We start from the raw sequence: 13682 nt of genomic DNA, 5'->3' as shown, positions 1-13682 counted from the left end.
GGAATAAGAATCTGCTGATGAAGAACAGAAGGTCATGGCTACTCAGGTGAGTGATGTGGTCCAAAATGTGGACATTTTGATCTGGAACAAAAATCTACAAATCCACTATTTTATAAAGAGAAGATGCAAACAATAATTATTCTATATACACATGTACTTTTTCACTTAGCGTTACTGTACATAATTTTTTTTCTAGATTTTAGAGAGAAAAAAAGAACACTAAGAAATGACTATGTATAATAAAAAGGCTTAAATATTTTTTCCTTTATTAAGCTACTATTTATACATGTATGTAGTACGTATCTCGAAAAGTGTTAGCGAATGAAACTTTAGTGACTCGGTAGCAATCATTAAAGCCAAGCCAGCCAGAATTTGCTGCAGGTACAGGAATCTGAAAAACACACAAAAAGAATTCATTAAATTTTTAGGTAAAAAATTCCATAATCGTTCATATAAGCGGATAACGGGTGCAACGATTTTTTAGAACCATTTATGATGAATGAGAAATAGGTCACCTGTTTATGATCACAATCTCAAGAGAAAAAATTAGGAAGGTTTGGTTGAATTCTTTAAAATTAACACACCCATGAATTCATTGATTTGAACGATCGAACACGTGCTGCAAAGAAGGCCTACTGCTAGCATACTACTGAAGAGTTTTTCTGTGTTCTGGTAATTGAACAAACATATTTGATTCATTGCCACGATGTTGTTCGCTGGTGTTGATACGAAGAGTGTTCTGATAAATAATAGTATATCAGGAACTACCATATGAAACCAGTAGTGATTTATTTCTTAGTTTGCATTTTAATATTTATTTGCCACTTGTTGTATATCACTCACTCTTCATCATGCCTTTGTTGAAGCATATACAGTATATCAATATTTATTAAAAAAAATCTTAAATATTAATTGCTTAAAATTCTTCTGACATAATTTTCAAAAGTAATCGACTTTACGCATTTGGACATTACTCTCTTATCTCTGTGCATGCTTTTATTTTTGCACGACGAAAATGTTGGCATGTTAAAATGAAAGTGAAAGTGACAGTTACGGCTTCCGTTATCTTCGTTTTACATAGCATTCAAAATAAAAAATATTGTATCTTATCTTTCTCGAAACACCATTCAAAGACAAGTGATTGATTACTTAACTTCGAAACTTTGCGTATAGTTCAAGACACAGAGATTTAACGTTTTGTTCGCTGTTTTGCCAACACGAGATAGACGCTATCAGCGATTTCCAAACCGCTTTCCGAGTGACGCAAGGAGACCACATTAAAACATCACGGAACTGAAGCAGATAGTTGTTTGTGTACTTTTTCCCAACTTCATTACTATTTTCCTTTAAGCGTGATGTAATTGTTTTGACATTTTTGCTGTTCTCCAAAGAAAACATCAGCGCTTCCCGGTAATATACCCTACACAGTTCGTATATTGATAAAATCAGGTATCTGAGGAAGGAAAAAAAAGAGTTCTAGGAAGCTGATCAACCTGAGATCTAGTGACAGCGAATTTTGTGTGTGGAAAATGATATCATTGATAGCGATGCAGCCTTCAGATTTCCGCGCCAAATTTGGAGCTGATTACTAGATATATATTTCTGTTTATTTTGATAAAGTTTTTTCATGTATCCTAAAATTAATAGTACAGAAAATCACCCAATTAATGAAAGGATCGCCTGCTTGCACCCTACCAGGATGGGATAAGATATGGTTAATTTGTCTAGGGTATCTCTCAGATTTTTTGCGATCTGTCTTAAGGCATTTAACATTTGAAAGTAATATTTTATCTTAAGGTTTGACGTTGATGAAGGGAGGTTGTATATTTTCCAAGATCTGCTCAAAAGATTGTAAAACAGATGAATGGCCACTTGCGGCGCTCTTCCATTTTCGTAAGATGTTAAAGCTATATTTACACATGATAAAGATTTATGATTTGAAAATCTGTATCTCTCCTCTGAGAGGTAATCATGAAATTGATCTCTTTTCATTTGTCTAGATCTAGAAGGCATCGATACCAGATCAATGTAAAAAGTTCTTTTACATCTGGTAGTGCGTATTTACAAACACAAATATTCCAACTATCTTTTTTTATGGCTGTTTGATGTGGATCAGATTTGTGTTATCACAACCGATTGCATTCGATGGTTTTTAATGTTCTGAAATTACTGAAAACCAATTTGATGAAGAAAAAAATTCGTTAGTGTGTGAGATTTTATTCATACATTCTGCTTAAAAACTCTGACTTTTAAAATGTTATTACGCACTTTCGAGAAGCAATCATTTTCCCGGAGAGCTAAAATTGAAGTGTTCAAATTGTTTTGAAAAAAAGAGATAGAGAGATTCAATGCACCTTTTTCCAGCTAACTAGATTACTCCGCTAGGGCGGAATGATACACTGAAGGACGAGAAGTTTTATTTTGTTATGCGCGTGATAACATAATAAAATAAACCAGTCTGTGATATAGGTACGCATCATTAAGGAATATGAAGTGTCCATGTGCATTTGATGTTCTCTATTGAGAAAACTGGATTAAATTGTGTAACCAAACTTAATTCTTTTGTACAAAAATTGCGAAAGAAGTGCTGTGAATTGTTTTCAGTTTGATTTTTTTAAAAGTTGGCATGCACCCATATATGGCAGTTCAAACATGCATTTATTTTTTCATTCATTTTATCATCATATTTTTTTTTCTGTCAATCACGTTTCTCTGTTACTTACATGTATACATGTTATATTTATATATTAAATTACAATTAATCAACAGTTAGTCGATGTCTTTCAAAATAGCAAACTTCAGTTCATCACAATATACTGGGTTATACCTTTTTACATGTACATGTAAGTGATACTTATGTATAAAATATTCTACTTTTATATTTTAATGTCACCCTCACTAATGCTGAATACAGGCAATGAATTAAAACACATGTATCATAAATTCTGACCATATTACATAATTATACACAGAGTTATTTCCATTAAGCATCAAAAATTTTCTGAAAGGAGATATTAATTTCTGTAAGTGTACCATATAATACTTAAGAACTGGTAATTGTGGCGGAATTCTTACCGTATAAAAAATTAGCAGCCTTTTTGACATGCATCAGGTTCATTTCCGCTAGCTTTTCAAGTCACTGCACACCAAATGTATGTATCCGTCTAGATAAATATATAAAGCAAACACGTGTTTTTGAATATGTAAATTGTTTTTTCCCTGTAGTGTCAATCAAATGTCTACTTAATGTGATACTCTAACAAAGTGGCATATTTGCTTTCATCCTCTCCGAAGCTTGCGTTGAGCGTTACTTTTTTGTCCTTTCCTCGATATTGATTCAGATTAAATGATCCTTCAAAAATGGGACCTCCTTTGTTTTCTAGATGGTTCCACTCTTCGTCAACAACTACAGCTACTTGTTTCGCATGGGGTACCAACACCCGCCATTTGACATGAGTTAGTCTTGTAGACTCGCAAAGATTCAAAGGCTCATAAAGGTAACATCCTTCTTTCCACTGAACATATTGTTTCGGAAATGGAAAAGCAGGGTTTAATGCTTTCGTGCAATGGAGAAGGTAGTTGAAAACATTGGGCAATGACTTGCTGGGGTCCGACTGTGGGAGAGCGTAAATTTGTAATTTGTACCAGCCTGGTTGAGGAAAATGAATCAGAAAGGTAATATTACCATCTTTGATCTGAGTGAAGACATATTCAGAGAAGTCCCTTTCATCCTTGCAGAACTGTAGTTGGTGTGTAACCTTGACAGGACCACGGTTTTTTAGCTTAATTTCAAAATGATTGTCTCTAGCAACGACTACAGGGTCCGGATGGGACAGAACACTAAGTCCAAGTTCATTAAATCGCTCCTGGGGTCCAAGATACCCCTCGGGCATTTCTGGTTGAGGGTCGCTACTCATCTTGATTCGCACTCCGATCAGTCGTAGAAAAATATTTTTCCGAAGAACGAAGCACAGCGAAATGCGGAATCGAAATTCTGATGGAAATCTGCTTAGCGTTGTCGCATTAAATACTATGGCAACTTCCTACAAAGCAGTGATATTATTCACCAATGAGAACCGTGCGTTATTCCAGCGATGTGGCTCAACGAGATGCTATAAATAAAGAAAACTACGATTCTCATCAAGAGGCATTTTTATTCGAAGAATAATAATCAAATTCAATCAAAGTTGATCGCTTTGCATCTATCTTATAGTTCCCTGATGAGTAAACATATCTACAAATGTGCATAAGCGTCATAAAATTTCTTCTGAAGACAAGCACAGATGGAAAACTTTAATACGTGATCAATTAGAAACCGACAAATAACCAAGGTCTTTACCGAAAGATCTGTAATTAAAGAACACGAAATGGTTATTTCGGATATTACTCTCCCATTCTTTGATGATTTCATGTACTTTTTTTTCAATTGCAGACAGACAGAACATTGCACGCTAAGTTTTCTGCTGTAGAAGAAGCTATAAGTTACACTGCTGTATCTTATATAAATTGTACTGAGGTAAATTTTGCTTTATTTGTAATTTCATTAAGTGAATCGTCTTTACAAGTAGATACACTAAAAATATGAATTCCTGTCAGTTGCAAAGAAAAAAAAACTTTAATTGAAAAAAAAATGAATTACAAGAAATTACTGAAATTTTCTCTTGTAAGATCTAATTTTGACCAAAAAAACTCACACTCTTATAAAAGGTAGGATTATAAAGCGGTTTTGATATCTTCCCTTTATCTAAATATCAATAAATTGTAAAACAATACACTGTTGCATTACATTATGCAAACTGACCCCCTAAAATTAAACATTCCATAAATCAGGCACTGGTATGGGTGCCATCAAAAAAGGGTGGAATTAAACAAAATGAACGCCACAATCCAATTGCAAATTGGATCCACCCACCCAGTGACTATAGTAAATACGTTGATACTTTGATTTACTATAAAACTTTACTCTAGAATTTGTTTTGAGATTTCGAAGCTTAAATTCAATATCAATGATGTAAAATTTGGAAATGATATGTGAATATACAAGGAATATTTCCACTTAATATAAAAAAAATTGCATATATGAATTGGAGAACAAAAAAATATATAACAGTCTGAAATCCGTAGTAAAATAAAGTTGATTTACAGTAGTAAAAACTTTGATATCATAGTAAACTATAGTTAACCTAAGTTTATTTCTATTAGGGATCTATAACAGTGTATATGAAAATTATGGTAAGTGTTTTTTTGAAAACTACTACGACGACGAAGACTGGCAACGGGTTTGCTGCATTATTTTGTTTTACAAAAGAACTTACGACTGAAATCTACTTTGCAATGTAATTCAGAGGAATTTAAGTACTGAAGAGGCCTTTTCCCACTTTCTTCATTAAAGAAACGTGATGCAGAAAAATTCAAATTTTGCACAGGCCTTTTCCCACCAAATAAACAAGTAAGCATATTTCAAAAACAACTGCTATTTTCGTCCAAAATACTCCTGAGAAATTGGTCTCTGAATTTGCCCGAAATTTGTTTTTTTTTCTCATTTGAATTGGTAAAGGAGGGAAGCATTTAAAACGTTTTACAATTAAACAGACAACCAATTATTAAAGTTTTATAATTATGTATTTACAGGCACCTACGTTACCAAGAAAGATGCATTGAAGCTAATCGCATACAGTAGTACATTGTAATTGAAAATTGATATTGGGCTAGAAAGTTTTAGTACATATATGTCAGTGTTATTATTGATCATTATATTGTAATTACTATAATTTCTACACAGTATGTAGGCTTTTATCGAATACTGGAGGTTGGAAGATATATTCAACTTACTGAAAAAGACTTACATGGCAATAGTAATAGAAACTGGAGTAGCACACATTATACATGTATATTAAGAAAGACTCATTAAAGGAAATATACTAGTATGGGAAAATACCTGACAAAAAAATCTAAAAACTTTTTACATGAATAGTACATTACTACGTTGTAGTGTTTTACATTAACAGTGAAAAGTACGAGGAATTTGCGACCGAAGCTCTGGTAAATATAACCGCATTATTAAATAGTGACGACTTCTGCGCTATTACACACCAACCAGATCATGATTAATGGCTTTGTAATATGCACACGTCGTGATATTTTATTGCTGTATACTTGTAAAGTACCTCAAAACAATTCTCCTGCATGGATCCTGTAGAATTCTTGTTACTGGATTTATCTCCAAGAAATCTTGACGTCCTCCGTCAGATCTGGGTGGTGTTTACTAGAACAAGCTTCACCGACTGCATAGAATGCTGGTGATCTGTCCTATTAGCACGTACTTTTATCAAAGTGATTCTAGTATATCACATTTCCACTTGGGCTATATGTTCGTATATTGTTCTCGTAAATTTTGAAACTACATCATTGTACACTAACATAGGATATTCGGGCCTGTAGAGAAGTCTAGGACAAAAGATTTATAAAATTCTTTCTACTGAGTTCTTCGCCAAACTGCTTTAATTAATGGAGAACATTGTCTGCAATTCAATGACACAACTATGAACGTTAAAATGGCCCCATTTTATGCCAATTTCTCTGGGCAGACTTGAACGCAATTTGTTAGATCAGGCACCTCTCAGCTGGTTGTGTTTCATTGACAATCTAGAGATGAAGTGGGTAGAGTGCCGAGACAGGCTCGAGGCATTAATTTCGTTTGCCAACTCCTTCCATCAATCGATTAAATTCACTGTAGAAATACCCAATTTTAAAACATAATCTTGGATACTACATTTACCCTGATTGATGGCAAAATTGATTATTCACACAAAACTCACTGATTACCATTTGTATCTCACACCGACAAGCTAGCTTTCGTCCACCACACATTAAAGAGTGTGCCTAGAGTCTAGTTACCAGAATCCGCGGCATCTGTTCACTGACTGCTTTGTACCAGGAAAAGAGCAATCTCCTCAAGTCCTAAATTTATGCAAGAGAGAGTACAAAGCCCACACCGAACAAACGGCCATAGATGATATGACAGGACACGACAAATTTTTTTTACACTACAAAGAGAAAACAATAGCAGAAGGGTTCTACTGGTAACCACATACATGTACCATCCCGTCCGTAAAACCACAATGGTTTTCTTAAAAAGAACCTGCCAATTCTTTATTCCAACAAAAGATTGGCAGGGGTTTTTAAGGAATCTCCATAGGTTGCATATAGATTCCCGGGGAATTTAAAGGATATGGTAGTAAGAACCAGATTCGATAACCCATTAACTAACGGGGGGCTTTAAAGCTTGTTCTGACAGATGTCTTTTCTGTAAGCTCAGCTCTGACTCGAGCAGTGCTAACAGTTCAGTTATAGACCACAGCTACAGAATGTTAGGAAAGGATGACTGCACTAAAGGACATGCGAAATTTGCGACAAAATAAACTTTCAAAACAAGCATTTTTCTTTTCATTGCAAGTGGTCAACATCCAATCTACAACTTTATGTAATTACGTTTAATTAAAGTGTGTATTTACGAAGATCGAATCTGTTTTCAAAGGCAGGGGTAATCAAATTTCTTGAATCTCCGTACGATAATGAGGACGCCCACTTTTTTACTGACTTTATACATAGTCAGCGCATGTTTGTCTATTGTTCTCCGTTTCACAGTAGTTGTATATTTGCATAAATAATAATGTCTCAAAAGGAGATTAATAGACAAACATGCGCTCATGGTTAAAAAGAGAAAAACTGCTTCTTCTTACATTCGCTCTCTGTGTTGTAACCAAGGATTGTCACAAGTTGAATATTATAATTCACCACGAGATGTCCTACCTCGGGTAACTTTGTGAATACTAAATTCCGTCACGTGACTTGTAAGGTAGCATGTTTTGTGCTAACTAGGACATTGTTTTCGAACACGTTAAGTCATCTGGCATTGATATACAATCTGCTTTAATTACATTGACGTGCTCATATTGCTAGTTTCGTTTTGAAACCTTTGTCAGAAGTGTATTTGTGCCATTCAGAATGGAGAGGGAGATTGGAAAGAGTGATCATGTTCTTTTTTTCTTAAACATGTCATTGTTATTTATCAAGTTCTAATTTAAGACCCAAATTTACAATGTTAGCTCCACCTCTCATGCATATCTAATGTTCAATCAGGGTCAGGTAACTGTAAATTCACTATATTTGGAAAGCACTAAAGACAAAAAACATTGAATCATTTTATTGTATCACAGTCTAAAATCATATAAAGATTTAAATTTGGTTTCAAATTGACAGGATTATTTCTTTCATAAACATACAAAAGTGAAATAAGGTTTAGATATAAAACCAACAGAAGCACCCGAAAAAGACCCCAAAACAGGCGTTAAAGGTGCTTGGACACAGATTTGAAGTTAATATTTTCTCAAATTTTCTGTATAATTTCATGACTTATATGTTGCTATAGTATTTCATACTAAAATAAAATAAAAATCTTACTTCATCTCGAAGTTACTGAAACTTCAAATTTCTGGACGCGTTTGATTGACACATCCTTGCACTTTCACAAATTTTAATTTTATTTTTAATACTTAAGAAAAGTGGCAATTTTGTTGTGCATCAATGAAAAATATTAAAACTATAATCCAGAAAATTCAGAGGAGAAATGTTCGAAAGCAAAACCCACTCACAGTATTGTCAGTCCGTGCTCAGTGGTGTGTGCAGACTTTAACAATTGAACACACCCGGTGAATCGTAAACATTAACAATAACAGAGCTCGTGCCCTGTTTACAAAAACAGTTTACGTTTCACGGGTGTATTCAATTTGTTAAACTCTGTACACAACACTGAGCACGGGCTGACGATATTAGTGAGAGGGTTTGCTTTCGCACATTTCTACTCTGAATTTTCTGAATTATAGATGTAATGTTTTTCATTAATACACAACAAAATCGCTTCTTTTCTTAAATATTAAGGATAAAGATAAAATTTGTGAAAGTGCAATGATGTGTTAATCAAACGCGTCTAGGAATTCGTAGTTCCAATAATTACTAAATAAAATAAGTTTTTAATTATATTTTCGTGTGAAATGCTATTGCAATATATAAGTCGTGATATTATACAGAAAATTTGAGAAAATATTAACTTCAAATCTGTGTCTAAGCACCTTTAAGTGCAGTCATCCTTTGTCATGTAAAATAGACAATTGTATATATATTATCAGCTGCAACGTTTGTCATGTTAGGGAAACGCATATGAAATAATGATCACCGTTCGATCATTAAGACCAAGAAAGATCGATGCTCAGAAAAAAAGCAAGGAAAAGTTGTAAATGCACAGGCTGAAGTCATTCCGCGCTAATGTTATTAACAAACTAAATGGCTTCACCAGGATGAATGTTAACTAAACCTAATTCCTGATTTTGACAATTAAGATCATTCTCTCTAATGAAATATGGAGATAAGGAACAGTATTCAAGGTCAAAATCCATTAAAACAATACAAAAAAGGAGCAGAGCAAACACGGACCTCCAAGAACATCAGAGATGGGATCAGGTGCCATGGAGGAGTGAGCATCCCCTGCCGACCAATCATACCTGCCGTGTGCTCCTTGTCATGATTGGGAATTAACGGAAAAATCCGTCGACAATTCAGTGTGTAAATAATTGGTATAAAAAACGTCAGTCAGCTCGTATGACTTAATGATTAGATTGTATTTGACAAGGTCATTGTATCGACCATAGAACTTGCGAAATGATTACTTTTAACAAGTCTGTTGATATTCTTGTTTCATCTACTTGTTTGTCAATAACTTACCTCGTTTTAGAAATTGTTCATACATAGAGCATCTTTTGCGTATCGAATACACCCAATATGAAGGTGATAAGGGTATATTGCTGCATAAGTAAGGGAAGTTGACGATTGAAAATATAAAGTCATCACGTTCAAAATAAAGATTTATTATTAGATTACCGTTAACGTCGTTTTCTAGTAAAATAAAAGAATATCAGAGGTGGTATTAGGTGCCATGGAAGAGTGAGCATCCCCTGCCGACCAATCATACCTGCCCTGTGCTCCTTGTCATGATTGGGAAATAACGGAAAAATCCGTCGACAATTCAGTGTGTAAATAATTGGTATAAAAAACGTCAGTCAGCTCGTATGACTTAGTGATTTGATTGTATTTGACAAGGTCATTGTATCGACCATAGAACTTGCGAAATGATGACTTTTAACAAGTCTGTTGATATTCTTGTTTCATCTACTTGTTTGTCAATAACTTACCTCGTTTTAGAAATTGTTCATACATAGAGCATCTTTTGCGTATCGAATACACCCAATATGAAGGTGATAAGGGTATATTGCTGCATAAGTAAGGGAAGTTGACGATTGAAAATATAAAGTCATCACGTTCAAAATAAAGATTTGTTATTAGATTACCGTTAACGTCGTTTTCTAGTAAAATATCCAAATATGAAACAGATGTGTCAGACTCTGTGGATTCTTTTATTTCAAGCTCACTAGGTTATATTGTGTCGAAATATGAACGGAAATGACTATTTTTAATCGGTAATACGTCGTCGATATATCTTAATGTCGAGTTGAAGGCCACAGCAAGAGATTTCCTATTCTCATGTAATAGATTTTGAATAAATTCTGCTTCATATGAATACAAAAGTAGGTCTGCTAATAAGGGGGTGCAATTGGTACCCATGGGAATTCCAACAGATTGTTGGGAGACCTGGTCTCCAAAAACCATATACATATTGTCAATCAGAAACTCAAGCATCTTTTTAATATCAACATCAGAGTACTTGTGTGTACAATCAGATTTTTTTAACAAAATAATTTTGCAAATGACCAATGACTAGGTAAATAAATTTACGAGTTCCAATTTATTGAAAAGCAGCTGTCAATGATATCAAAAAGCCTGGACTTTAATTTATTTGGGGAATGGTTGTATATAGAGTTGAATAGTTTTTTATGTTATTGATTTTGATAAAATCTTGTGATTTCAAATTTTCCAAAAGTTCCTTGGAATTTTTAAGTATCCACATCTGATTTACACCACTTCTCGAATATATTATTGCACAGTACTCCTGAAGTTTCTCCTTCACTGCTGTTAATATTTTAGTGAGGCGTAAAAAAAGAGGCTTGGTAGAACATTTACTGGAACCCGCTATATATCTCTGTTTGTAAGGAATTTTATGAAGTTTCGGAATCCAATAATTATATTTGGTGATTCAAAGTCATTTTGGTCGTTGGGAATATTAAAAATATTCAAAACTGACATATGATTTTGAAGAATTTCCTCCGTAGAAAGGGAGCTATGGGTATAAGTTGGATAACCACATGTAGAATTAAATCCCAGTTCCTCTTATCCACATTATCATTTTTTAATTACCCTAGTTATATATATCTACATATATTTAGATTTGCGAATATATTTCTTAGATGAACCTATTGAAAATGAAATATGTATGCTCTTCGGGATTCGTAGGATTTGATCACGTGACCAACCAAATTCATTTCCCAGTGAACTTTTTAACACTGTTGTTCATTTCTTTATTGTATTTTTGCTTATATTACTGTTATTATACCTACTATCCAATAAAATAGTTTTAATATTCATAAGAACTCCAAAATATTTTCTTTGAAATAATTCCCTTTCTAATTTTATCGCCCTATTAATTTTTTTAAAATTGTTTTTTCCCCATCATTTATACTTACGCTATTTAAAGAGAATACAACATTGACTGTACAATTTATTACTTTGCCATAATTGATTAGCGATTAATTCGTTCAATTGTGCAAATCGCACTTTACCATAGTACACCAGAAAGACCGGACGTATTTCAAAGATTATTCCATATCAACTGGTTTTTAACATTCAGATTAGACATGTAAAACTGTAAATATTTAGGTTGAATAGTTTAGTTGCAGTGCTAGTTGTTTTTCCATTTCCTTTGTTTTTATGACTTTCTAATCTTTTCTTTGTACTGAGGAATGGACAGGGCGTCCCGAAAATTTATTATATGATGCATTTTAATGGGCGAGTACAACATTGTAGCATTATAACCTGATTGAAGGAAAATTCCTTATCTGAAAAATTTCACACATTAAATTGAAATATCGCATTAATTTGTTACTTTGAACCCACCCAACACGTAACCCAGTGAAAAGAGATTTCATTACATTGATTTACGATTCAATGTACCCTTTATCCTTTCTATTTCAAAACTTTTGTAGCTGTCTCTATACGTTCCGAAGATTCGAAAAGTCTATGAATATGCTAAAGGGAGAGAGGGAGATCAGGGAGTCTGGACCCCCTCCCCCCTGGGATTTTCAGAGCTATAAAACGTTCTATGTAAAGTAACGAAAATTACCTTGGAGCCCCTCCCCCCTTTAGAAAATGGAAAGGAAAGTCATGTATCTGAAAAATAGACTTTAAAAAGTGTCTCCCCCCTCCCGACGATTTTTTTTAAGTTTTAGAGCCCCAAACCCAGAAAAAAATCCTGGTTTCGCGCATGTATGAAGTTATGAGTTGATTTTCTGTTGAGATTGTCAGTGCACGTACATCTATACTTGAATTACATGCACATGGGTACGTAGTATCGGGGGTGCAGGAGTGCTGCCCCCTTTTTCCGGACTACCTAATCTTTTACTGTTAATTTCATGAAATTTTCAATATTTCCATATTTAGTTGCAAAACGTACGACTTTTCTACCCTTTATACAACCATTTCTCACGATAAATTAAACACTAGGCTTTTTCATTTCATAGACAACTGCTTCTTCAATAAAAATGGAAGTCGTCATTTTTCATATCTTGTGATTAATCATTGGTAAAAATCAATCTGATTCTACAAACAAGTGCATGTACTCTGAAGTTGATATTAAAAGGATGTTGGAGTTCCTTATTGACAACCTTTATGTAGTCTTTGGAAACTAGGTTTTCCAGCAATCTATCGGAATTTTGATGGGCACTAATTGTACTCCTTTATTAGCCAACCTGTTTTTATATTCCAATGAAGCAGAACTTATTAAAATATTTCTACATGAGAGGAAGAAAATACTTGCTTTGGACTTCAACTAGAAAATGACGACGTTTTATTAATTAACAATAATTACTTCCATTCATATTTCGACTCGATTTAACCCAGTGAACTTGAAATAAAAGACACCACAGAGTCTCCCACATTTGTTTCATATTTGGATGTTTTACAGACTATAGACGATAAAGACCAACTAACAACTAAATTGCATGACAAACGAGATGACTTCAGCTTTTCCATTGTAAACTTTTCTTTTTTATACAGTAATATTCCGCTCTCCTGCATATGTTGTTTAAGTCTCCCAATTTATTCGATACCGAACAGCATGCTCTGAGTATGGTCATTTTTTAAACAGAGGCAGGCTACTGAAAGATAATTTGATGTTACAAGGATTTCAACAACATTGTTTAAAGTCAGAATTTTGTAAATTCTATTGTCGTTAAAATGACAAAGCGTATTAGCAAATATAGCATATCATTGGGTCGTATTTTGGCTGACCTGTTTCATACTAATTGTTAGGCGTTTATTTTTGTACTGATTTGACTACGGATTGTTCAGTCTCCTAGGCACCTGATCCCACCTTTGGAATTTCCAGGGGTCCGTGTTTTATGCCCTTTCACAGATTTGTATTGTTTGTAGATTTTTTTTTTTAGATCGATCACTGT

At 33.9% G+C, this 13682-nt stretch overlaps 1 protein-coding gene across 1 annotated transcript; it reads right to left on the bottom strand.

The window, feature by feature from the left end:
- Positions 1–249: 249 nt before the first annotated feature.
- LOC133181021 (hillarin-like) lies at positions 250–4016 on the bottom strand. The gene is made up of 2 exons (XM_061315550.1): positions 3076–4016; positions 250–391 (listed from the first exon to the last, which is right to left on the bottom strand). The coding sequence occupies exon 1, from the start codon at positions 3915–3917 to the stop codon at positions 3240–3242; it is 678 nt and encodes a 225-aa protein (XP_061171534.1). The 5' UTR covers positions 3918–4016; the 3' UTR covers positions 250–391; positions 3076–3239.
- Positions 4017–13682: the final 9666 nt, after the last annotated feature.

This window comes from Saccostrea echinata, unplaced genomic scaffold (genome assembly GCF_033153115.1).
Source record: "Saccostrea echinata isolate AGI-Se365-2 ecotype Australia unplaced genomic scaffold, CSIRO_AGI_Sech_v1 ptg000008l, whole genome shotgun sequence".
NCBI lineage: Eukaryota > Metazoa > Mollusca > Bivalvia > Ostreida > Ostreidae > Saccostrea > Saccostrea echinata.
This window is presented reverse-complemented; position numbering and strand designations above follow the sequence as displayed.

Bases quoted from the DNA above. Each gene is read 5' to 3' on its own strand.
- LOC133181021 (XM_061315550.1), bottom strand. From the start codon at position 3,917: ATGAGTAGCGACCCTCAACCAGAAATGCCCGAGGGGTATCTTGGACCC.